We start from the raw sequence: 27,779 nt of genomic DNA, 5'->3' as shown, positions 1-27,779 counted from the left end.
CCCAGTAATTTGCAATGCTTGTCGTTAGATCTGGGAACCTAACCTCAAAATTCAAATCTCAGTTTCTAGTTCAAGAAGACATCCAAACCAGAACCATTAACTAAATGGTCTTTCAATGGGGAAAGAGTCCATTCTCCATCCCTCAATTCTGATCCAAGTTCTAGGACTCTCGTTTACAATTCCAAATATGCCCAGTCAGTATGGAGAATCCTCATTCATACCACTGCCTGTGGCCACTGATAATCAAGTATTTGTTTCATTTCGAAGTCGAAGAAAGCAAAATGGGAGTGAGAAGAACTGTGTGCAAAAAGTGACATCTCCAAAGGAGAGACTTCCATGGCAAGATCTTAGGAACCGGGGATTACTGCGCATTTCAGTTCAACAGCAGACCCCTGACAGTGGAAAATGCAGTAAGTTCCTCTCTATTTTTCTTAGAAATTTTTCAGTTTATACATTTTTCCTAATCTGCACCAAACTGACACAGATTCTTATGCAAAAAACACATCCCAACAGTCTGGATACCTTCCACACAGGTAAATGCAGCCTGGAACACTCAAGTTACCCTTCTCTAAGCCCTTCTTCAAGCAGCTAATAACCACGATCTATATGGGATACACAATTAGACAATGCTTGCATCAGCCTCAGTTTGCTGGTGCTTCTAAACCCTTACCACTGATCGATTGTTGCAGGGCTTCTGCAAACTGACCCTCACTCCCCTGCAGAGGAATGACCTCTGCAGAACTGCAAACCAAAGTTTTCATTCATTATTTGTTCTTAATTCAGGATAAGAACATGATTTTCCAGAGATGCTCTTAGGAATTGTTTTCCTTCTCATTTTATTGCCAACTGTATAAACAGCCATGCTAGAATTTTTCAAAGAAAAAAACAACCAACCAGTGTAACCAAATAGGACAGTCAGAAGCCTGTGCTGTATCAGCAAGCAGGGGCCCTGGCACAGTCCAGACTGAAGATGTGGCCACCTGAAGGCTCTCACTTGCAGCTCAACTGTTGCCCAACCAGTGGACAGCAATGAGAGGGTCTAAACATGTCGGATGTTATGGGTGTAAAGGAGGGCTTGGCACTGGAAAAGAGTATCCTGTGTCAGCAAAGGTCCAATGCAGCCCACCTGGGACTGTCACATATGGTCATCAGCATCATGCATTCACCGTAAGAAGCTCAGAGGTGGCAAAAATTCACCTAAAATCAGTTCCTGATTGATCTCTAGGAAATGTCCCAGCTGTTATAACTAACACTGTATAGCTGAACACAGAATTAGGTACACCTTCATGCCAAGTTAGGGTGCGCTCTGTTTCGTAGCAGGGCCCAGCTCCCACCATCCCTCACCCAACATACGTACTAACCAGCATTTAACCATCACACATTTTCCACCCCATTCCTGGTAGAGACAGTGCCAGCACATCTTTTTAACCAAGGGCACAACTGCAACCTCAGCCTGCTCCAGGAAACTTCACTTCGTTGCTACAACCACAGCTTGTACAAGAAGCAACACACCAGCCAGAAGGCCTCCAGCTCTGGCACAAACTACATCTTACAGACTCATATACTCTCCTGCCACCCTGCTGCTGCCCTTCTGTCAGTACAACAGCAAAGGACAGCTGTTGCTTTCCAGCTCTCTGCTGACACCTACCTACTCCTCCATCAAATTCCCAATATAAATTTCTCCTGCTCTTCCCAATGTGTCCAGTACTGCTGACAGTAGTAGTAAAAGGACAAACTGTTACAGCGGCCAAAGGCAGGCCATGGCATGCATCTTCTAAGTGTAGCAGAGACATGGATGTGTGACAAATCTGAGCATAATATATATAATAAGTGACGTATATATTATAATTACATAATAAAACTTTGGTAATCAAAGGCCAGGTTCCTTCCCGAGCATGCAATCTGCTCTATTTTCTGTATAGGAACTATCCATAAATTCCCAGCTCAGCCCACAGACGAGTAAAATTTAACTTATACAATAGCAGATGCTAGGGCTTTTTTTAATTATTTTTTTTTTAGGGATTTCACAACAGTATAATGTAATGTAGAGACAAATTACTGTCATGCTAAATCTGCTTTCTGATCCCACCCCCCCACTGCACATTCCTCAAATAAGTTGACACTTATTATTTCAGTAAAAAGGTGATGTTACATACGCCTCTGTGTACACAGTGGGATAATAAATTTGAATTATTTCTAGATGCTCTGATGCAGACAAATGTTTGAAAGCAAGTTTTAAAGTTAACTTTCATTCACCCTAAAGTTTTTACTAAACTCAAAGTTTACTTGACAGCCACACTTCCCTAAACCTGTCCAGTGTCTTATAAAGCTCTTTACCGTATCAGAATCTAGGATGTGAATTATTCTGTATTTTTCTCTCACTTACATTCCAGCCTTTCAAAGAAAAGTCCATAGGAGAGTTGTTTCTAATCTGTAACCAACTGGTCATCATTGTCCTGGGCCTCAGAGTGAGGCTACCCTGAAGCCTGTAATCTTTAGAGTATCTTCAGTTGGAAGGGACCACTAACAGTGAGCTAGTCCGACTTCCTGAACACCTTAGGGCTGACCAAAAGTTACAGCATATTAGGGGCATTGTTCAAATGCCTTTTAAACACTGACAGGCTCGGGGCATCAACCACCTCTCTAGGAAGCCTCCTCCAGGGTTTGATCACTCTCTCAGTAAAGAAATGCTTCTGAAAGTCCAGTCTAAACTCCCCTGATGCAGCTTTGAGCCATTCCCAGCCATCCTGCCCCTGGACCAGAGGGAAAAGAGATCAGCACCTCTCTCTCCACTTCCCCTCCTCAGGAAGCTGTAGAGACCAATAGTTCACCCATCAGCCTCCTCTCTAAACCAGACAAACCCAGGCCCTCAGCCGCTCCTCACAGGACATGTCTTCCAGCCCTGTCTCCAGCTTTGCTGCCCTCTGGACACGTTCAAGGACCTTCATGCCCTTCTCAAACTGTGGGGCCCAGAGCTGCAGACAGTACTCGAGGTGAGGTCTCACCAGCGCTGAATTCAGCTATGCTAAAAGACACGTTTGCAGAGCTACCCCTTACAAATTTATTAACTTCTAATTCACCCATCCTTACTCTGCTGTTCTTGTTGCTGTATGATGTTAAATTAAGATTTCTTTTCAATCTAGATTGCAAAAATAACATTTGTATGACTGGCTGAATGAGAGCCAAGGATCTTCCCAGACAAAAGGTGACATAAAAACATAACGGCACTTTTATCTGACCAAAAATGCATAATTTTAATAGAAATGAGTGGCTAGTAACTCATTGTGTGTCTTATTCCTGTGGTCATTTTAGCAACAGTATGTGTGTTATTCTAGACAAACTAGAAAAGGTACTTACCAAAGGGTGCATGTTTCAGCATGTCATAAAAAACGTAATCACTTGTAATTCAAATTCAAATATAGTTTTCCAAGCTACACTAATTAACATCCTTTTTTTTTTTTTTTTTTTTTTTTACAGTGGAGGGGAAAATGAGGAATTTTTCCAAGTCATTTGCTAAAAACAGCTCTTGGGGCAGATTTTTGCATACATTTAGATGCCTAAAGACACCTACTGGCATTTTCCACCATTAGGTGCCAGAGTGCTATTAAAACCCAGACAAATATTCATATTGTTGGGCAATTAAATGCCTCCAAACTCCAGCCCTCCATCCTGCAGCACATGTTAACTTGGAGAAATTCCATCACCCAAATACTTGCACATAAAAATGTCCCATAACAGCTTACGAACAACACCATAAAACACAGTGAAGTAGTGGTAACATTTGGCAGTAACCTATTGAGTAGGACTATCAGAAAGAGGTACATACACATCACACTAGTGGTTATGCCCAAACACTGCACTTGCTGACAGCATGTTTTCTTATCTCTGAGAGCACCGTCCCCAAACTGGCACTTCTGCCATGTTAAAGTACTTCAAGAACATCTTACAGAAGTATTAGCCACCTCACACTGTTTTGTTCTTCTGGTGATTAGTTCCTCAAGGGCAGGAAGAGATCTGACTGGTAGAATGCTAAATTAAAAATGAGCAAAGCCTCTGTGTTTATGAGCAGAAGTTACAAGACACATTTATCTCCAAAACTGGGGGAGATCTTTTGGGGTTTTTTTGCAGATCTCTGAATATGGAATCATCCTATAGCAATCACAAACTGTATTTTAGACTACTTACGCACAAGTTTTTTGCAAGGCGTGGAAATAAACCTGTAATTATTTGTGCATTAAAAACAGTACTTGAATTAACCCCTGGAAGTTACATAATCCTGCTCATAGGATTATAGTTTGAATTCCATTTTCCCCAGTTTGCTGCTGGAAGTTGGAGGCACATTATTTTGTTTATTTAGAAAAGTTTTCCATTGCTGTGTGTTCCTGTTGTTCAAATGAGAAAATTTTAGTTTCTTCAAAAGAAATATCAAGCCTATAACTTGACAGGGAGGCCTCCAAGATACCACAAAACCAACAATCAGCCTGTTTTTGACCGATGCAACAGTAAGATTTGGCCGCCTGCTTCAGCCTCCTAAATACAATTTAGTGCATGAGAATATGAAGTGAATTTAAAAAGTAAGTGAAAGTCACCTGTTCTATTTGTTCTATTCAAGTGAAGTAAAAAAAGAGAAAAAATTATGTTGACATTATGATAATTATGTTGACACTAAAAAGGCTATAAGTACAAATTTATATCCACCCATCTAGCTAATCCTAGCTGAAGTTACTGTGACATACACAAATACATGTGCACAGACAACCATATGCATGCACAGATTCACAGCCCTGTTCAACCTGAAAAAACATGTTTTTCAAAGTGTGACTCCTCCTATAAGGCCAGCAGCAATCTGGTGACTTTTACTGTTGTGTCAAATCTTTACCCTTGCTGCAAGTCCAGGATTCAGTATAACTCTGAGCAACGTACAGGAAAGGCGGCCTTTGTAGAGAACCTGGGTAACATATTTTCCTGGTAAATAGATTTTTACAGTAGAAATATTGCAGCTTCATTATGTACCACAATGGAAAATGGTGCATTTCAGTGCATCTGGCAAGCAATGTTCATTTTAAATATTAAATTCATTTTAAATATTAAATAGAAAGAGATTTAACCCTGCAAGTCCTCCAGTGGAGGATCCTTAATTGCATAGCAGTCCAGTTAGATAAACCTGGTCCCAAAGAGCTCTAAGTCCAGGGCATTCCAGTTGTACTGAATATGTCTTTACAAAGCAGATCACCACTGTCCATTTGCCAAATCAAAAAAATCTTTTAAACTGGGAATATCATAAGTGCTAGGCTTATAAACAGAACGTACATCTTATCACAGGACAGATGACAATGGCAATTGTCAACTCTGGAAAACATTTTTATTTCTTTGGGAGATTTCTGGTATTTTACATTACTACTAAGGTTACATTCAAATAAATTTCTAGGTTAAATTCTGCCTCAAAAACAAACAGCCACCTTTCATTCTAAGTCATTTACTGAAACCCCCACTGGCACAAAACTCACCTATGTAAATTACAATGCATATCTCAAAACCAAAATTGGGCTGTGGTATTGTATCTTAAGAGGACACAGTCAAAAAGTCATAATACCCAAGATACCCCATAACTTCTGGAAGCCAAAGCTGATATGTTATCGCAGGCCAAAATTTTGTTTTCTTCATAAGTACACTGCCTTGTTAGTCTAGTGTCTCTGCCATAACATTTATTTTAAATAACATTTTGTATCAGGGCAAGTACATAGAACACAAGAATTACGGAGACAACGCAACACAAAAATTAAGTCAAGTTTTTAATCATACAATTTCACTGTACAAAAGCAAGATGTCACAGACTTGTGGATAAATCTATATTACAACATAACATCCTGCTGTGCCTCAGTTCTGTAGCATCTCTGAAGACACGATCCTCTTGCACAGAACCGATATTATGCTATTTAAGGACAGCAGAGAAGTATTCAGTAGAAGTTTCAGATTCAAGGTGGATGATTTGCTTTTGATGATGGTTTACATTAGAGACAGTTTCAGAAGTACAGATAAAGGACTCTGTTTTCCAAAGTGAATGTTTCTTTTGAGTACCTTCATTTTGAGATATTCTGTGTGAGAAACATGAGACCTGATTTTCAAAGTGATACACATGTTCAACTCCAGGAAAATTGCCTAGAATTATAGGTACTCAGCAACTATGAAGTCAAAGCCTATGTTTTGACACAGTGTTTTTAAGAACAGAAGCACACAAAATGTCCCTTCACATTACTTTGGTTTATAAACATAATTAAATTAAATAACTTGTTTGTGTGTGCTGTTGTCTGTATGCATACATATATGCATCCCTGACTCAGCAGCTTTTAAATGTGAGCAATTTTAGCCAATGCTGCAGAACTCTTGGTGAGGTATAAAACTGAATTACCATAGGTAAAGTTAAGCATGTCCATAAATAAGCATATAAATTGAACAAAACTGTGCCTGCAAAAAATCAGGCACTGAATTTTCTTGCTTTTGTAAGAGTCCATTAATATATTAATAGAGGTTTTACATATTTTATACACTCAGATATATACATATATTTTATCAGTAATGTGTGCTTACATACATACATATGCACACATGAAAACATATGTGTACACTTATCACACACACACTCACGTTCCCTTATCTGCACACATTCAAGTTCTTTAGTTTTAAAGAAAATGCCACCATTTAATGAACACTGGAATTGGTTCCAGGTACTCCAGGATTTAGAATTATAGAAAAAGGTAATTTACATCTGTCATTGCATATGGAAAAAAAAAAATCTGGACTTTACAACCAAATTAAAATAGAAAGAAAGACCGCACACCCGCTTCATGCTACCAGCTTTCCAATTAGGAATCAAGATATTGGAATGAATCTGGTATAAATGCGATGAGCAATGGCAGCATTTTGTACAACTATTTTTTACAATAAATGTGAATCTTTTGGAAGATAAATTAATACCAATTTAGGGTGAGCAAAAAGTCCTTTCCTAGACAGGTCACTGCTGAGCCCCTTTCTTCTTCTGTTCTAGCTCCTGCAAGCGTTCCTCCCGGCACTGAGCATGCTGTGTTCCCACCTTGTGGGCTGTCTCAGTGGCTGCAATGTCAATCTGTGCATATCGGGATGATCCACTCCCTGAAATACCAAATGAAAACCTCTAAAACACAATACCCCTCACATATTCCTGGGTAGAACTGACCCAAGGGTAAGGTATTGAAACACTTATTCCTCGGATTTCCTAGATCATCTTGGTCTGGTCTTAAGGCAAGTTCTATAAAGGAAGTAAGATGATAACCACAACTAACAACCCCAAACTCAATAGATTTGTTATCTGCATAGTTTAGCTATCTGGTTTTCTTCAAATAAGCAAATGAACCACTTGTATTTCTGCCCCAGGTTTGAATCTCCACCCCTACTCCTCTCAGTAGAGGCCAAAATTTAAGTCAGCTCTTCCAATTCTGGGAGGCTTCATCAGCAGGCTACTTGTCAGTAAATGAACTCCTAGTATTAGAAAAGAAAACACCTTTGGTAGGGCAGCTGACAAGGATTCTTCTTTGTCTGGATTAGGCACTCTGTGAATGTTTACCAGATCAACCATCTTCAACCTCAGGCAGAATGACAATTTAGTTCGATAACTGGCAATAAGGGAGATAAAAGCTGCTTAGTCTGTTCAGGAGTAAAACACACAAATGTTCTGTATAGGCTCAGACATACAACTCCAGAAGCTGGAAAAACTTTAGTATGAAAAAATAAAGTATCTATGGTCATTAAAGACATCTTCAAAGTTGAGCTTAAGAGAGTAGTTGTCATTTAGGAAAGTTTATGTCAGTTTATGGAATTCATCTCTTCATTCTTAATGCTTTGGTTCTCTGTCTTTAAAACAAAGATAAATCATGACTTTTACATCTCAACAGGATGTTGTACAGAGAACTGCACTAAATTCTGGGAAAAGCTTAGAATAACTTAACTAAAGCCATGTAAGCATTAAAAAAAAAAAAAGGAAAAGTGTTGCATTTAAAAGCTAATAAAATTGCTGAAATTACAAGCATAAAAATTAAAATCTCAATTACTGAAAACTGTACGTAGAAAACTCATCAATATCAAAGGTAAGCAAGCAAATGCCAGATCCTGACTGGGGGCTTTCTGGAAGGAGTAATGCATCTCTAAATGACAACACATAGTAGCTGGATTGCGTTTATGTGCTAATTGTCCAAGTTAAGCATTAGAACTAAAATACCTAGATACAGACAAATCGATAAAAAATAATAATAATAAAAAAATACTGGGGCTGACTGCTCCTCTGTAGCACTTTCGCACATCCTCATGGAGAGCAGATAGAAGAACACTGTGTTCTATTCTTAAGCAGTTGCTGCATGGCTCCAGAGGCAGTATCTTCAGGAGCAAGCCCTGTACACCTACACCCACAGCCCTGTTTCTGAAGCCAATCAAGAAAAAAAATTAAGTGTAGTTCTAATATGTGCAATGAAAATCTTGAGAACACGAAGCAAATTACTGTCTGTCAAACTGCACAGACACAGAAATTTTCACTTTAGAAGGAGTGCATATACAATGCATCTGTCAGAGGGATACATCGTCTTATAGAACCTCATAACTTAAAAAACTTTTCCAAAAGAGTTGGCAGTTACAAGAACTGCCTCACAAACATACCAGGGTTCAACTCCTCTGTTAGCAAGAGCCTGTGGGTAGATGAGAAATTCAGATTCCTCATACCCTACACATTCTGCATTACTGCATCCTTTGCTGTTTATATAGTATTATAGACTTCCTTACCTCTTATGCTTGTGCTATGTTCTTGAAGTTCCAGTTCCATGTAATGAAGCTGTTTTTTGGAAGTAGGGCTGACGGGAATATTAACATAGGTGGCTGCCTCGCTGTGGGGTCGATCTGATGTAGGGACATCAGCTGAATAACCTACCGCCCCTTCTAAAATAAGTAACATGTTACTATAGACATTGTTTGCAATGACCAATGATCTATTTCATAAAAATACACTATTCCATCAAATGTTCTGAAAGCAATCATTTAGCAGCAACAACTCAGCTTGCCAAACAGTGCATTCCTCAGTCATAGATGGGACACATAGAAGACTAAGGTTTCTACAGAAAAGATCCTGAGAGACTGATCAAGTCAGGATCTATACAGAAGACCACAGACAGGGGTCTCATTATGTTGTGACAGGAAGCAAACACTACAGAAGCAGTGTATGCAACACTACCTCCCAAGGCTTTCAACTCTAACTCAGGTTAGTAAAGCCTTATATGAAGCAATCTCTTCTGGAAGGATGTGACCTATTATATCATCTGCAAGAGAGCAACCAAAATCAGAAGTTCAGAAACAGCTTCAGAAACAGAAGTTCAGAAGCTCTGAAAACAGGGACTGAAGAACTGTTTCAAGGAAGGGAAAGGCAGGCTTGAGGAGACAACATTGACAGATCCCCTATACTGAGCTGAAAAAGGTAGGAATGATGTCAAGTGGAGACAGACCAAGTAATAGAAGACTTTAATTGCATGAAAAAGGTAGATTAGACAGTGGGAAAACCTTTCTAGCAGTAAAGATCATAAGAACGCTAGAGGAAATCCCACAGAGGCTGAAGTATTTCTAGAAATTTAAAAACAGAAATAGATTAACACCTACAGGAAACAGGTCTCTATAAAGTGATTCTGACTTAAATGCAACTTTTTTGTCTACTGGATGAATTCTTAAGACCTCTTCTAGCCCTTCTTTTAATTATTCTGATCTCATCAGACGTGAAACTAAGAGAGAAGGTACAAGGTTAATGCTCCATTCACTGGCCAACCAGGCATTCCAGCTTTCAGTCCCTCCTGGTATCAGGCACTTACATATAGTTTTTCAATCCATGAATACGGAGGGACTTCCCAGAATTACCTGGGCTACAGGAGACCCAAATACAAACCTGTATTTCTTCTGGGCTTGGGCAAGGTTTTGAGTTGCAGTCTCATTGTCCTACTCAGCAGGCTCTTAATCACCTGCCCATCCAGTCCAATTAAAGTTCTTAACCTTAAAATACTTTCTGCTGTTAAGTCAATTTGGGGCAGAGGAGTCAAAAGGAAAAATGGTATCATTTTCAGCACAGGAAAAAATGCCTTCTTATATCCAACCAACAGCAGATGTGAATAACCATTAAAGGGAATTTTTTCTTCTTCTTGGACTGTATTATGAATAGCAGAGATAGCTCATACAAGATTGGGCAACAGGAAAAGCTGTCAGATGCTACAGCAGTTTCCAGGATAATGGAATCTCTCCAGACTTAAGCTATTTAAATCAAAGGAGTCTATTATGCAGCCCGAAATTTTAAAAGCACCAGAAAGTTGGCAAATATTCTGACAGATTTTCATAATGAAAACATAGGAACATCCATGAAGTAACCAATCATTTTTCTGACAGTCAGACTTCAAGTTGTTTTTCCAAAGCCAGATGTTAAGAACAAAATGAAAAGGGGGGGAAAAAAAGGGGAAAAAAGACAACACAGAAGAAATTTCTGTATTGTCATCAAACATAATTCTCAGAAAATGTTCTCAATTATTCTATCTAATGTATTTCAAAGGAATTTGGCCTGACTGTGCCAAAAGAGATTCAGCAGAACCATAGCATTGAAAACCTGCATCCCAAATAGTTAAACTTGTAAGCAAATAACAATCTTAAGGACTGATACAGAGTCATGAACAGTCATGAAGGAAAAGGTAATTTTTGAAGTCTTTCTATATGCTGTGACGTTGCAGGAGTTAAGTGAAGTGTCCTCAATGCTAGCTAGCATGAAAGCTAGCAAACTTCTCTATAGAGCTAAATAGTTGAAAGGTTTCAGGAAGTTGGATGCCATACCTGATGCAGACAAGCCAAGTGATTTTCCTGAGAACTAAAAAAACACACATGCAGAATAAGATATTAATTGGTAGAGCTTTGTGCAAGAAAAGCACAAGAAACACACAGAACAAAGAAACTGCTGGTAACAGTCAAATATTCTTCTCAAAGGAAAACAAGCAAACAAACAAAAAAAAAAAACCACCAACCACCAAAAACAACAAATCAAGAACAAAGTTGGGCAAACTGGAATGGAAGGAAAGGAAAAGTCTTCTGTTGTTTAGTTAGTACTGTCTTAATAGAAAATGTGCTTTCTTTGTGAACATAGAAATACTTGGATTTTCATTTCTTCCTTCAACAAAAAAAAAAAAAAAAAAAAAGAAAACTCACCAAAAAAAAACCTCCAAAACACAAAAAACCCAAAAAAACCCAAACCCCACCAAAACACATTAGACACAAAAAACCTGGCTTATATTTGTTTGAAGACAAAGGTTTATTTGAAAAGCACAAGACAGTCAAAAGCTCCTACTAAGAAAACAAGGCATGCAGAGACCCATGGACAAAGACAGTGTTTTTGGCACTGTTCTGGGTGGACAGAGGTAGAAGATGCTTACAAGAGGGATCAGAGGACCAGTATTTGAGATCATTATGGAAGAAGAATTTGAGAGAAAAACAGACCAAGTGCATGTTTACAACATTCTGAAAGAATTGGTAGAATATCACAATTGCTTAAAAAGAAAGGTGGGAAGATAGGAAATAAAAAAGATAGTTAAGCAAGTAACAGGAGAAGAGTGAAAAAAGAAAATGCAGTGGCACTGAAATGAGAGGGAAAAGATAGTATAATATGGGAGGGAAGAAGTAAATTAGTTTTGAAACTGGTGATTTAGCCTTTCTTTCAGCAACTGTTAGTTATTCATATTTTCTACCCTTTGCAGACACCATTCTCAGAAATGTTCAATAAATAAGGCAGAAAGAAAGCCAATGCCGAAACACAGCCCCGAGATTAGTATGCGTGTGCGTGCCTGTGTGAGCATGCCTGTAAAGCTGACATATTCAAAGGGCAACACTTCAAAAATAAACATTTAGAAGACATCATAACAAAAAAGGGAAAGGAAAAAGCAACAGGAGATACTAGTGTCCCCTGGTGCAACTGGCTGCAAAGATCTGTACTCACCAGGTTCCTCAAGGCTAGTAGGAGTTCCAGGTTCTGAAGGAAGTGTTAGCATCTCATAGCCACCTTTAGGACCTAGAATACAGGAACACTGTCAATCATTTTGGATTTAGGAATTTGCAAGATGTAAACAAGCGTATGATTTTCTAAGTTTTGACTTGTAACCTTCTAATCTGAATAATCTTAGAAAGTATGAACAGTGGCTAGTGTTGACTTTTCTGTAGTGGTGATGTCAGCATTTTCTCACGAGTGTAACACAAGGAAAGAAACATTAGGACATTTTTACAGGTATTCACACTGAAGGCCACTGAAGTCAACAGTGTGTTTTGCTGTGCATCAATTTGGGAGCAAAGCTGTCTTGAACGCGTGAATCAGGGAGAAGTGAGTGGGTGATCTCAGGAGCATCTGGAAGACTCTTGTTAAAATTCCACCTCCAGCATGATGGATAACTTCTTGATTTCTGACAAAGCTCTGTAGAAAATGATTAAACTAGCCCTTCCAAAGGTAACTTTGCTTTCGAAGTGCAAAGAAGCACTTTGCAAGAGGCCAGGTTGCACAACACCATCAGTCCTTCCAGAGCACTAAGCTGAAAAAAGGTGCCCATGGTTCTCTCAAGATCTCAGCCTCCACCCAAGTTCAAACAAGGCAAGCAAAAATGCTACATCCACGGAATGAACATATTTGGATTAATTTTGAATTATAACCACTCATAAATTTATCTGCTGGTGTTGGGTTTTTCTCCACTGTCACAAAGAAGTATCTTTAAATGTGGTGGGTTTTTTTTCCCACCATGTCATTGCTAGGGTACAGGATTTCTCATGGCCTGAGGTGAGATTTTGCTGGTGGGTGTCCTTTGTTAAAGTGCTGGCAGCATTTAACTGCTGTGAATAAGATTACTGTCTATGCTCTGACACTTTTCTCATCTGTCACTGCCTCTTCTAAACTTATCCCATCTGTCAATGCCTTTCTAACAAAAACCCTGCAAAGCAAAAAACCCAAAGAAATATGCAAGTCTTACAATAGGGAATCAAGTCACACGTTACCTTTAACATTTTCTGAAGTTTAAAATAATTTAAGTTTAATTTAGCTTAAATTTACATGCACACACATACTTCATAACCACTCATACTTACCAGCTTGGAGACTGTGCCCTCTATGCACTTTCAAAGACCCAGAAGCTGCCATGACAGAAGCACCACCTGTTTTCAGAGAGAGATATTCACATTAAATCTAAATACTTGATGCTATTATTAGGAATCTGCTGCACATCATCATTTTTAGCAGGTGTTTCTGAAACATCAAGAAAAATTTCAATAAGATCTACAAGTCATTGGTCTTCCAACCCTATTCTATGATTCTATGATTCACTTCAGCAATTTTTTTTTCCTAAATTCTTTATCCTGAGATTGTGACATTATAATCTGATTTTGTTGTTTTCTTTCTTTAGAAAGAAAGGATACCATCTATAAAACTTCAGGATATTGGCTTTCCTGGTTTTGGTGAGTACTGCCTTACTCACAGAGATCTTTGTCTTCAACTGAGAAGTAAAATAGCAATGAAAGCTGGGTAGGGAGTTGCCTTTCCAATCCATAGCATAGCTTTGGCAGCTACAAAGTTTAAAATGTTCACTAAAATCTTGTCACACTGGATTCAAAACCTAATAAAGTTAATGGGAAGGACTATATCACACTTCAGCAGTCCAGTGTCTAGTTTTAGACCTGCATGAACCGGGGGAGGATGAAGGGAAGGCAAAGGATCTTGCTTCCATGGGGTTTGACTCCAGGCCATAGCTGGTTCTTGTGAAATACCATTCCAAGTGTTACAGCCAGGAAAGCTGTACTGGGGGCATGTCAGTCTCCTTTGAGATGGCAGAGTAAGTCTTCTTTCCCCAGCCCTATTCAGATCAGCAGGAAGCTGTCCCAGGTATAGTAGGAGATACAGAAGTTTGACGAAACAAGAGCTAGTGACTCAGAAGCCTACAGAGTGGTACACATCTAGTGTAGTTTGTCTGCATATGCACCATCTTTTCTTTACTTAAGCAGAAAGTAACCAGCATTATACTTGTCGGTTAGCAATACCCCTATCCAGCCACGAATGTCTTCCCTCTACTGTTATCACTGTGGGCACCTTAATCAAGGTGAGTGACATTTACTTCCTCACAGTAACAATTTTGAGGGAACTTCTTGTGCAAGTAAGTGGTACTTAACAGAAATAAGGTAGGAGTCTGTGAGTATGAGTAACCCTGCCACTGGTGACAGGGCAGCTGTGCCATATGCTGCTGGGTGTTGGGGATCAGGTATAAAATTAACACTCTCTTCTAAACTGATGAATAGTCTCTGAGCACGTGAGATGCTTCTCTGCAAATTGTTTCTAAAATAGTGTCCAAAAATTGCCATAATTCTTATGCAACATGAAGAAATTCTATAAGAGAAGTAGCAGTCTCAAATACCTAAGAAAATTGCATGGCCTAGGAAGCTAAAGAAAATGTCAATTTCTGAATTTTTTCCACCATATAAAGTATAAATTCATACTTTTTTCCCCTTAAATCTAATAATTTACAAGCTTATAAAATTATTACTAATCTTTTATGAAATAAACCTAAATAAAACACACAGATTGTTTCACCAAGGACAATGAATTAAAGAAAAATAATAAACACCTATTTCGAAGTACACAACTGAACTAAAATCTTTGGTTTGTAGTCTTTGCGTACACATAAAAAAAGCATATATAAGGCAATCCAAGGCTACACAACCAATTTTCAAGCATACCATGCCAAGAAACTGATTTTATATTGTAACAAATGGGATCAGACTGTAGAACCATCACATAGTATGGTGAGTAGTTCATCACTAAAAACTGACTGCTGATAAAAACAAATGCAAAAATAGGACAGACCTGAACTGGCTGATTTACTTATATTTTCACTGTAACAGATTTTCCTTTTTCTTACTTCATAGCACCCTGTCTCTGCATTATTAGGAATAACAGAATACACTTTATGCAGCTGAAAGCCTTACCTTACTTGAAGAAAGACTGCAGCTTTATGCTAATTGCAGCTTCATCACAGCACTAGTGTGGGGTGTTTTGTGGGGTTTTTTCTTCCTCAAAAGCTTAATGTAACTCAGCAGAAATCATTCCAGAGGAAATGTGACTTTTTAAGAAACATTTTTAGGATTTGTGTAAAGTACACAGGACAGGAAAGGAGATTTAAAACAGTAAGATATTCCAAATCCATTTATAGTCAAGTTGAAGTTTCCCCATTTGGAGCTCATTTAAAAGAACTATGTTAATGACTCAGGATTTGACCTGTTGCATTTTCCTCATTTTCAAATCTGGCAACTAAAAAATATTTACATAGTCAAATCTCTCATGGAATTTTTTTGAAGCTTTGAATTGTGTCATATAAACACATGCCAACCAAGATCAACCTAGATATTTTCTTCTTTCATGTTTACAGCTACCATACAAACCAGGTCACTTCTCATTTATGAATTCTAGGATAAAACTTGCAGAAATGGAAAAAGCAAGTTAGCAAGATAGATTTTAGAACATATAAAGCATCCAGCAAGAGACAGATGCTCCTTTCCACCATTCTTTTCATCTTACAAGGGATTGTTAAGAATAATTTCTTTCAGTTTCCCCTGCCATCCAGTTCTGTGTGGCTGACTCGCTCAAGTCTTTGTTAAAACTGAGTAGCTCATCAAGAGAGTTATTTCTGTCCTACTTTCCTCGATGTGTAAGAGGAAGACGATATTCAAAATGTGACAAAGTGAAAATAAGCTGCAGAATATTTTGCATTCTTACATATGATTAGACTCAAATGTCTGATGTAGCTCAATGAGGACAAGCACTATTTGAAACATTTTTCTAACTTCTTAGTTATTTCTTTATGCCCACTCATCAAAAATAAGCACAGCTTACAGCACATATGCTACAAGAAAGAGCTATGAAAAAACTTAACAAACAAGAAGGAAGCTGGAATATTACAAACTGAGCCACGACAGTTTACACTTTCAAATACAGTCACCTATTGTTACATGGCCAGTGAGCAGACACATGCAACACTACATTGCCTTTACTTCTTACTGCCCAGCCTCTACTTGGACTTCACAGAGTAGATCACAAACTCTGCAGGTCTGGGCTATTAAATTTGCTGACAAAGAGTCAGGACAGAAGAAAACACTATGTTCTACAATAAATTATTGTTGAATTAAATTTATTATGAAGTACTTTGATCCACTCAGCCAACCAACATTTCCATCTCCTCCTTTCAAAGCAGATACCTTGCTTAAAAGAGCACCCAAAGGCTAGAGCTACTGATTGATGGGAGAAATATTGCAAGTACAGAGGTATTTTCATGTAAATGTAGTAAAAGACTTCCTGGTGTTGTATAATTGCCCTGTAAAAACTCCCTAAGTTTGTTTACGCTTCAGTTTTCAAAGTGATTTTATATATTTTCTTCTATACAAATGGCATTATCTGCAAGACATAAATGCTGAAGCGGATGCTTAAAAATGCTTACTTGCTCTACAGATTTCAGCATATTCAGAAATGCCTCCTGTCTCTGTAACAGCCGGCTTCAGAAGTAGTACAATCACTCAAAATTAGAAATACGTTCAAGCACACTCACTGTTCAAATATCGCTCTACAAAGATGCCTGTTTAGTGTGTCCAGAACAATCTCAGAGGATCTAACTACCTCTGGCTGTTAGTCATTTTCTCATGCTGTAGGGCCACTCCAGCCCAGCCTCCCATCCTTAAAAATACAGAAGTGTTAAAGTAGAATCATTATCATTTTCCTGTACCAGGAAACTCGGTGTCTGTTATTTGAAAAATATACCTTCAAAGATGCTTTACATACATTTACTCCAAAAATTTTGATGCATCTGAAGCTCGGGATCTGCATTGGCCAAGAATGAAAGTCACATAATATGTTTCCTTCATAGAAAAAAAACAAACCAAACCAAAACTGAAATAATCACTATGTTTGCAAATAAAGTTCCTCACCTTTGTGTTCTAAAAGGCTGGTATATGTAATTTCCTGAGATTTCAGTGTCAGAGAAGGGAAGGGAAAGCAAATCAGGAACACAGGAAAAATAGGACTTCTAGTCCTGTGGCATGGTCACTGTGGCATGGACTTATCACCATCTACCACCCTATTACAGGGAACAGGAACCTGCTGGATGTACTCAGCCCAGAGAATGAAGCAGCAGCATTTGGATTATTCACTAGCATATGGTTTCACCACAGTGACTTTTCCCCCCTCCCCTCCTGTTGGGCCCCTAGTAATTCAGGTAACCACTAAGGCCAAGGTTTAACTTGTAAATGCAATACGTATTTTCATCAACTTCCCTTTTCTGAGCTCCTATTTTAATTTCCCTACGGAATTATTTTGAGTGCACTTATAAAATAAAGCACAATCAAGAAAGAACATGCCATATTATAGCAGGGTTTTGGTAGTCAGTTTCTCATTATAATAATGCTTTTCTATTACAGTGTTCAGACCTATGACACATGACATATTTATGATGGACACTGTTCAGCACATAGTCCTTTCCTGGCTCAATCATAGTATACTTTATATTCCTACATCTGAAGAGCTGACAACACATTTCCTGAAAGAAAAATACGAATTATAAATTCTTTTCAACCTAAGCAACAGCAACCACAGTATGGCCCAGATTCTTCTTTCTCACTGCTCTCAAGTAATTCCTTGAAAGCTTACTCCTAAGCACGGAATAGAAGTATCAGGCTGCCTAGGTTCACAATAAAAATTTTTTAAATGCATGAAAGAAACCTTATTTTTCCATCATAAAAGCTAAGCTGTCAGGCAGCTGAGTTCATTTTCAGCACCCGTCACCTGTTACATACTTAATTTTATATCTCCCTACCTTGACTCCCTATCTACCTAAGAAAAATTTAATAGAGATACAATGTTCATAATCAGCATTCAGTTGACATTTCAGCAAGGGCATCCAAGGGCATGTAGTGATAGGTTAAGGGGTAATGGCGTTAAACTGAAAGAGGAGAGATTTATATTAGATATAAGGGAGAAGCTCTTCCCTGTGAGGATGCTGAGGCGCTGGCACAGGGTGCCCAGAGAAGCTGTGCCTGCCCCATCCCTGGCAGTGTTCAAGGTCAGGTTGGACAGGGCTTGGAGCAACCTGCTCTGGCGGAAGGTGTCCCTGCCCATGGCAGGGGGTTGGAACAGGATGACTTTTAAGATCCCTTCCAAGACAAATCATTATAGGATTCTATGATTGTATAGGTTTGGTATTACAAGCTAAGGGGCTGTCAGATAGCAAGTGTGTCTGTTGCAATCCTAATGAATTTGCTCCTCTGGAATATGGAAAAATGGAACTGTACAGACAAGAAAAAAAAATAGAAAAAACAAGAATTTAAGAGGCACAAAATTTAACAATATTAAAGTATGCTGCTTCCATGAGAGGACATTTGTTAACTTATTTTCCCATCCAGCCAGAGCCTGCACCACAAAAGTAAAGGGAGATCAGACCTCCTACTATAGAAGTTTAATCTGAGTGTTGAAATGCCATAGGTTGGGTCTGGATTCTGCGAATGCCTAGGCAATCAGCTTCCCTGTATCTAACAGGAAGGGACAAAAGGTTCTCACATATGGTGCATAGAGCCGGCATGAAATGCCTTCTCCATGGATTGCAATGTCCCTAAGCAAACCTAAGTGTCCATTCCAGCTCTCAACTTAGCTTCTCCAAATAGGAGTCTTGGGATTCAGATAGTTCAGTTCACTTGGAACGGCTGGCAACTAAGGACAGAAATAGTTGCATTTTTCCCCTCTCACAAAATAACCTCATGGCCTAAACGTCCTTCATAAAACAGGAGAGCTGTAACAGAGTTCTAGTCAGTGGAGAAAATCCAAATATTTTGAAGGAGAGCATGAAGACATAATCATAGAAGAGTTAAGGTTGGAAAGGACCTTAAGATCACCTAGTTCCAACCCCCCTGCCATGAAAAGAGCTGGAGGTTCCTATCTAAGCTGTTGCAATGAACTAGAAAAGAGCACAAGATTTAAATAACAGACCTAAATCACAGGGAGAAACACCACAACTGTTAGGAAATACATTCTAAATGTGAGAATAGCAAAGGACTTTGGATGATTTAAAGCGGATTAAGGATTCTTATTGCAGAACATGCTACACAAACACCTGTCAGACATACATACAAAAGTATATCCAAAGCTCAGGTCAGAGGCTTGAGCTAGACAACCCCTTCAGCCTGTTTTTTCCTATAGTACTGTGATTTATAGTACCAGAAAGATAATGAAAAGCTCATGATTCTGTGGAGGAATGTGCTCTCTTTTGGCTGCACCTCTCAACACTGAATGTACATCTCATTCATGATCCCTTAATTCAAAACACATAAGCAACTTGTGAGTAAAGGACCTACTTGCATATCTCTGAAACTGCATCCAGTAGATCATGCTACAGAATATCTTAAGCATTCATGAGAAACTCTGTGGACGTCCCATGAGAACTTCTTAGACCAAATGTACTAAACCTAGGTGCCTCCAGAATCCAGCAGTCTCAGAAATCAGGAAATCTGAATAACAGTTTTGAAACTCTATCTTGTCATGGTATTTTAAGGTCCATAATAACCATAAATGCAGTCTATTATACTTAAGAGCAGGCATTCCCACATCATAAAACCCCAAAGAATCCATTACCTTGATCTGTAGTACAAAGCTATAACAGTGGGAATACTTTCCTCCTACAAGTGCAAGCAATCTAATTCAGTCTCTCTTTCTAATCAATCTTTACAAAGTTATTTATAACAAAGGCAACCAAATTATTTTAACCAGAACTAAATGATTCACCACAACTTGTTTTTTTTTCCATCTAGTAATACAATTCAGAATTGTTGCTGCGTTTATGAACACTTTTCAGCCTGCCATTAGAAGCAGACACATTTCTCTGAAGTTGCTGAGTCTATTGCTCAGCATATGTAACTAACAGTAGAAATAGAATATCATCACCCACATTCACTACCAACAAACTGAAAAATATTTAATCAATTGATCCTGACTCTTTATCTCCATTTCTTGCTACAGAACTGAGGCATTCGAGATAAAAACATTGTGCAGAACATGTAGGCACTTACAGCAATGAAGAAGTGAGCTTGCATTCATACCGTGTATTTGAATGAAAATGCAATACCTTATTTTCTGTGATAAAAAAGAAATATGTTTATGACTAAGTGGACTGCTACACTAGGAAATATTGTAATTGTGTATTGGGTCATTGTACAATCATTCATGACAGTAGTGATATCTTGCCACGTACATGCTCAACTCGAATGTAGTTACTTCAAATTAGTACGTGCTTATGTTTCCTCAAGAATGGACTAAAGATAATAATATAGAAACATAGAGACGTTTTGATGCTGTTCCTTTAGTCAAACCTAACTGCACCCAGGGGCCTTCAGTTAGTGGTTTGGATTAAAGGTGGTGAAAGCAAAACATTCAAAGGCTACAATATTATTTTGAAAGCTTTGCAAAGCCAAGTTCAATTATACTTGAAACATTCACATATACAAAAGACAATACTTTAAAATGAAATGTCTAAGGATAATAAAAATATGAGGAGGCAGAGAAAACATGGGTTTGTGTTCTGAAAAAATAGTGTAGTATTGAAGAATGAAGTTCTATAGGTATATGAGCACATTTGGGAGATGAAAACCCCACAAACATAGCGAAAAACATTAGTCACTGGCTTTAGATGCTGCATTTACCTAAGGCAAGTATTCAGTTCCTTTCTTAAATAATATTTTCCCAGTGTACCAGACATTAAAACCCACCCACTTGAATTTCTTCAATCCTGTATCTTCCCTTTCCATTGATCTTAAAATCTGTCCTGAATTTCTACATTTTCAATTTGCTTAATGATAGGTTTTATCAAAACAGCTTTTTCATCTGCATGAATAGCCTGAGATTAAGTTTTTGTCAGATATTATTTGAATCCACAATTAATTTGCCACTGAATTTAATGTAGAAATAATATTGTGCCCATTACACGCAGCTATAGACCCAAGATCCCCTGTATTTACACACACTTTAATCATAAGTGCTCTGGTTGCCTTGGGTTGATTAGAGGAACAGAAACCTGAGTACCAGAAGGAAAGATAAAATTAGAGTTAATGATCCAATTTGTGCTTCTACTTACACCTCTATAAATCAAGAGTAATTCCACTGACTCAAATGAAATAACTAGGAACAAGATCTGCTAAATGCTTCTGAGACACACAAAGTAATAGAGTTACTTATAACCTTCTCCAGAGACACCTCCTGATCCAAGGTATCTCAATGGATTTGTTCGCACAAGTATCAACCAGCTTTACTTCTTCACGTTTGCCAAGGTTTTTAAAAGCAATAAAGAAATCCAAGCACAAAGAGCTGTTCCATGTCTATTTGAAGCAGGCAACTTGAGAAATTTAACAGATCTGATGAATTATCAAGTAAGCAGTTTAAGGAATATAAAAACATTTAAGATACTAAACAACTTCTTTGCTCAGATCTCTCCAAGGACTAAGACAGAGACAGTAAAAAAACCAAATTTTTAATGAAATGTTATCTTTAAAGTAAAATTATGATACAAAAAGTGCCAGACCAGTTTGGCAACATTAGACAGAGGACTCCAGATGACCAACACATTCTACTGATACACAAATTACAAAGGTGGTCAGTGTGTTACCTTTTCCTAACTAATATTTCCAGGCCAGACACTCAGCTTTCTTCCTTTACTGATTTTGTTGGTTAATCAATCGGTAGTTCTACCGGCATGAGAGAGGCATCTCCATGTTGCGTCTGGTAAGGATCTATTCCTGTGAGTTTGTGTTACTTAGAAAACTGTGTATACACACTGAACATTTAAATCAAGTTTCCTCTTGGTGCTAATATAGCCTAAGAAAAACATTTTCTTGACATTCTTGGACTATGTAAGTAGAAAAAGCACTAAACAACTTTGAATCTCTTTAGATTACAAAAGGAAGGGAAAAATAATTATATTAATCTTTGAAACAAAGATTACTACAGATTACAATGTATTTCAAAATTGTCAGTCATGAATTGTGGCAGCAAAACCAACCACAACCGGGATGCCTCTCAGTATAGTCTTTAGTTCTGCTTCCATAAATCTTCTGTTTCTCTCATCACAATTTGAGACTTAAACATTATTCTTTAACAAAACAAATAACTAAATGGCTCCTACCTGGTGTAGCTGGTAAGACTCCAGACTGTAATACTGCTGTTCCCTAAAGAAAACAGAAAATTTTAGAATGAAAAATCTTCTCAAGAAACGGAAACTTCAAGAAATATAGGAAGAATGGCAGAGAAATCACTTCACCATCACAAAAGCTTAACAAGTGGGTTTAAAATCCAGAACAGACAAAAAGCTGCTCGGACCTGAAGGTGTTCAAAACATGTACAAATTACTAAACCTTCGTGTACCTTAGCAAAGGCTAACTAACTTGGCTTTGGATGCATTGCAAAAACTGCAGCAGTCATGGTGAAGCTTAGCACTATTGAATCAGTTCTGAATTAAACAGTAAAAAGTAAGAAAATCTCATATTCTGAGGAGACAATATCAAGTTGGAATAACAGGGTTAACAGGTGTATATTAAGGCCATGCCTATATTGCTTAAAATGGTAGGTGCTGTAGGCAGACTGAATTCTGGTGTACTTCCAAGCCAGCTCCATAAAAACCAACATAGAGATTAAACTGACTTCAGGCTGCCTACAAATCCTACCCGCGTCATGAAGGTCTTTTTGTAGAAAAGCTTTTTGCCATCTCAGATGTTTCACATTGTTTGTACCATGGTTATACAATGGCAGCTAAGGGCACATCAAAGCGGTCAGACACAGAGTACCAGTGTCCATTCACACTTCAGAGTAAGTTCCAAAACATGCTTGCAGACCAGGTTTCTCCCCAGCTATGCTATCTATCTCATTCAAAGCTGATCTGGAGGATACTCTAGCACTCTCATCTCCAGATGGTATCAAGGCTGCTCCTGCATGGCAACATCAAGGTAGGCTGTGAGGTCAGTCTGCTCTGCCAAAGATATCTACCACTCTGACAAAGAGATCTCTTCTACTTCTGCAATCTGGGTGAGAAGAGTTCATCATCATGATTCATTCTCTTTGACAAATAAATGTGTCTTCTGGGCTTTGAAGCGAAAAATATTATATACCTGTTGGAGCTGAGCAATAACACTGCTTAATTCCAGAGCAATCAAAGTACATTTCATGTTGACGCCTGACAGCAATTTTCTTCACCTAAATACACAGACTTGTGACCTGTGATAACTCTTAGGTTCCTTTGCTTTCTTACAAAGTGGTGGCTTTTCAGACACACATAAAACTTTACGTATACATTACATATATCTTCCCCCTATACAGGCACTGCATTGACTTCCCAAAATTTCTCAATAGCAAACAAAATAGATTATTTATTTATTATGCATGCAGAATTTCAAGCCATACTAATTCCTGCACATTTTCTTAAGACAAATGTTTTAAGATGTAAAGCTCCTGACATGTGATCATCACAAAAAACTGTCAGTTAGCAACTAGATTCAGCTTCAGTTAAAGTGGAAAGGCTTTCTTTGGTTTTGATGCACCTTGGAATATACCAGAAAAAAAGATTAGAAAAGATTACACTGATTCTGTTTCAGCCAATAAAATATTCATTAAAAGAGCTTACTTGGATTAACTGGGGAGGGGTAAGGTTGTTTCTTTTTTTAAACACAGTTTTGAAATCTGCAACACAGAACATCTTTCAATAACGGAAAAACACACAACAAACAAGATTCTGCCTGATCCTATTGCAAACATGGAATCTACAGTTTCAGTATTTACTTGAGCTTTTATGTTAACTGCGTATTTTAATATACGAAACATTGAATTTGAGCAACTGTTTAGAGTCAAAGTGGAAGAGAGGGTGAGGAAGTCAGAATCACGGCCAAGATTTCATTTTGGAAAGAGAAAAAACATCCCACAGCATTTTAAAAAAGAGCATTTTATTAATTTAACCATAGTGGATGTTATTTGTTTCTATAGTTACTGTGTGCCGCCACAGAAGTCGCTGCTTTTATTTGGGGAATATGCAGAAGTATCTGCACAGATAGAGGACATTAGAGTATATTATTAACAGAATTCTGCATATTTAGCTAAAAATGTTTTTCCATTACAATAGAATTTTGATACCTTTTTTTTGTTATTTATAGCAGACTTGAAAAATGCTTTTTTTTTTTGCTGTCACCGGTAACATATTAGGGGGTTACTAATATAGAACACTAAAAACTATTTCCCTGCCTTTGATTATGTCTGTGGATCTATAGCAGCTTATGAAGGTAGCAGCTGCTAGCTTACTTAATGGAATAGGAAGGAGCAGACTGCAGTGTTGAAATGCATGAAAATCAAATCTTGCTAATAAGAAAGGATCCCACAACATTCTGGTTACTTTTTTGCCTTTAAAAACAAAGCTTTTCTTTGGCGGAGTAACTCGTGGGGTTGGGGGGGAACTGTTTCTTTCTTAGTTCAGAAAGTCAATCGAAAATTGTTTTTCAAAGGGAAAATATTATCTTTATCTTTCTCACCTTTGCCTCTAGATTCATTAGTCTGCACAGCCCTGCTGTCATTCAGGGCATGGGCCTGATGCACAAAACTAGATAACAAGCTGGAAAAATATTTTTAACTTTCTTTCCATAAATGCATTAACACATCACAATATCCTAAATTATGGCAAAGACTTGTATAGAAATAAAGGATAGAAAGCTGACAAACTGAAAGGAGATTGAAAGTTTCCTGAAGAAAGAATAGCATTTTGGTTCTTTATTTATACATTATCTCTCAGAGAAAAGTCCTCTTTCATCATCACAGATGTTAAGAGCAACAATAGCACCAAGAAACAAAGAATAAACTGAATATTTTTATGATTAGTTTTCTTCTCACCATATAGCGAAGTTGCTACTTGCAAAATAGTTCCTGCTTGCTAAACAGCTCAGCTCCCCCTCTGAATTCAAGTTAACTATTTGATTTACTTGCAAACCAAGTTTTGCTGTTTTGCCCTCCCCTCGGTGTTTCACAAGTACAGCAGTTCTGCAAGAATGAGGATTAAAAAGTCAGCAACGCCCAACTGCTAAAAACATTTCAGTTGCAGAAATATTTTTTGGGTGATGTGCTACTTAATGCAACTTAAAATGAATCAGTGGGACATTCTGTCCCGTGAATGAGAATTCAAGCCGTCATTTGTCTTTTTTTCTGTGCATACTATATGACATGGAAATAACTGGAAATGAAAGAGTTATAATTTTGTTAATGTAGGTACAGATTGTTCAAAAATGGAGTCTTATTTCATGCCTGGAACACGTTGCTATTACAAAATAAATTCCTACAAGTTTTTCATAAAAATGCACAAAACAGATAAGAAAATTTATAAAGGCTAGACATAACATCAAATAAAAGTACTTTAAAAATCATTATTGGAAGATTAGATTATACTTGACAAAAATGCAAACAGGCAAACAAGTTAAATATGTGAAATTACATCAGATGTGGAACTGATAAAATATCATTGAAATTATAGGGAATGGGTGAAAGAAAACAAGTACGAAAAGAATCAGATGTGATTAAAAATCTGAGTCTCAGATAATAACAAAAAAAACAGTCTTTTGTTATAAAGTGGCTTTTCCAGTCTACAAGATTGTTGTCTTCATTTCCATTTCAATGTATCATATTCTATTATTTCTGCAGGCCTCCTGCTGCAATCCTCTAAGGCAGAGACTTCACCAACTTACAGCAGCTACCACTAAGGTACCTCAGTAGAAAGAATGGTATCAGAGACTTAAAAGCTGTCTTTTTAAATTCTACAAAACTCAGGCAAAACACGCTTTTGTCTGTAGGAGAAACTTTTAAAATTATTATGGCATCAGGTACAAATGTAAATGCATGGTTTTCAAATGCTAAGTATAATAGATATCTCAACCTACCATATGATTACACAAAAGAAGAAAAGGGGTAAGTGACCTCATGCAAATAATACGCTTTTGTTATGCCTGCTATGATATTCTGACAATAACTAACGAAGTGAGCACCTAAATCCTGCATATCTCATATTACTATTGTTAACGTCTATTAAGTTAAATATCTTTTAATGTAGATTCTTTTATCTGTGATGCAAGAGCTGAGTGCTGAAGTATGTGATACATGGTTGTTAGTTCAAACAACCTCATCACTACAACACCCACAGTAAATGGATACGTACCTCTTGTATATCACACATCATGAACTACATGTCCAGGGCTATTTTAACTCTGGTAGTGATCAGGCTGCTGCCAGATGACATTCATTTATGTTCTGCTTCCAAATATTTTAGGTATGGTTCAATGATAGATGTTAGGAGAACCCACTAGTTTGATATGTTGGATCGTTATTCATAGTTTAGCTCTGTTGCCCTAAACAGCTAAACAGAACCTAAGCCTTGGCATTTATCTCTGTGTGCGGAAACAACCACCATAGTACATAATCCTTTCCACAATCAAAATGGGATTTCTTTTTCCTTTGTGTATATTTGGTATGTCTTTTTCCTTCTCTCCTTTTTTTTTTTCTTTTAAAGTTTCATTTTATTTCAAAGTTACATTCATGTAATTCATTCATTTCATGAAATATATGATTTACCAGATCAGTTCTCTATTTAGAACATTACCAGAAACAAATACTGTCCCATATAAAGAGATATTAAAAGCAATATGCCTACCTTTCTCTATATACTCAAATCACTTTCCAAGGACTGCATAGCCAATCCTGTTCCACAGCTGCTAACAGGAGTTAAAGTTTTTGGGCACAAGATTAGTCCCAAAGTCCCAGTATAAGCTCCACAGTAAGGATCAAAGACACTGTACAGCACAATTTCCTATTTTTGCCAGATTCATAGTGGGAAGAGGCCTTACAACTGCTTTGTAAGCTTACTTCCACGGTGTGAGAAAGAGCCAGGAGCTTGTGAGTCAGATGGACAGAAAAGAAAGAAAGAAAATATTATCTTAAGTCTAATCCTTCCCATTACTGGCTTTAAAGGTAGGAACTGATAGATAATTGTTCCAGATAAAGCATGTATTTTCAAAGAACAAAAACTTTTGTTTCATATTTTTCCTCCTAAGAAGGAGGAAACCACACTTCCAAGAAAAAGTAGATCAGCTCCTGTAGATTGTAATGCTGAGCTGGGCTCCATCGTCACTGGCAAGAGGAATGAGATGCCATTTGGCTGATTACTGTCAACATTTCAGACACACCTCATCAGTCACAGCTGATGTAATTCCCTTTGTGTATCTTTAGAAATAAAGCTTTTCTTTCAGCTCATCTAAGTTTGGCAGCTTTTTATAGCTCCATTATTCCGAACCTAATAAGAATTGGAGTTCTCAGTACAGGAAAGACATGGACCTGTTGGAAGGAGACCAGAGGAGGACCACAAAAGTGATCAGAGGAACGGAACACCTCTTCTCTGAGGACAGGCTGGGAGCGTTGGGCTTGTTCAGCCTGGAGAAGAGAAGACTCCAGGGAGATCTTATTGCAGCCATTCAGCACTTAAAAGGGGCCTATGAGAAAGATGGGAACAGACTTTTTAGCAGGGCCTGTAGCAATAGTACAAGGGGTGTGATGGTTTTAAACTAAAAAAGGGGAGATTCTGACTCAGTATAAGAAATGTTCTTTTCTTTTACAATGAGGATGG

The 27,779-nt window shown here is 37.8% G+C and overlaps 1 protein-coding gene and 1 long non-coding RNA gene across 5 annotated transcripts in view; one reads left to right on the top strand and one right to left on the bottom strand.

Annotated features, from left to right (window-relative positions):
• Nucleotides 1-230: 230 nt before the first annotated feature.
• On the top strand, nucleotides 231-27,779 carry LOC115610325. The gene is made up of 3 exons (XR_003992190.1): nucleotides 231-410; nucleotides 13,473-13,524; nucleotides 25,808-27,779. It is a non-coding gene; the product is annotated as an uncharacterized LOC115610325 (long non-coding RNA).
• DOK7 (docking protein 7) overlaps nucleotides 5,344-27,779 on the bottom strand; it is a 64,205-nt gene continuing 41,769 nt past the window's right edge. For 3 of the 4 annotated variants that reach the window (XM_030491640.1, XM_030491641.2, XM_030491642.1), the window contains 5 exons: nucleotides 22,266-22,308; nucleotides 13,159-13,224; nucleotides 12,029-12,100; nucleotides 8,806-8,958; nucleotides 5,344-7,149 (listed from right to left, as the gene is read on the bottom strand). In XM_030491640.1, the coding sequence (XP_030347500.1) occupies nucleotides 7,013-7,149; nucleotides 8,806-8,958; nucleotides 12,029-12,100; nucleotides 13,159-13,224; nucleotides 22,266-22,308 (471 nt within the window). In that variant the 3' untranslated portion in view covers nucleotides 5,344-7,012. Of the gene's footprint in view, nucleotides 7,150-8,805; nucleotides 8,959-12,010; nucleotides 12,117-13,158; nucleotides 13,225-22,265; nucleotides 22,309-27,779 lie in introns of those variants that run through there. The other variant, XM_030491643.1, reaches the window with a different exon arrangement.

The sequence above is a fragment of the Strigops habroptila genome, chromosome 7, assembly GCF_004027225.2.
Source record: "Strigops habroptila isolate Jane chromosome 7, bStrHab1.2.pri, whole genome shotgun sequence".
NCBI classification, from domain to species: domain Eukaryota; kingdom Metazoa; phylum Chordata; class Aves; order Psittaciformes; family Psittacidae; genus Strigops; species Strigops habroptila.
This window is presented reverse-complemented; position numbering and strand designations above follow the sequence as displayed.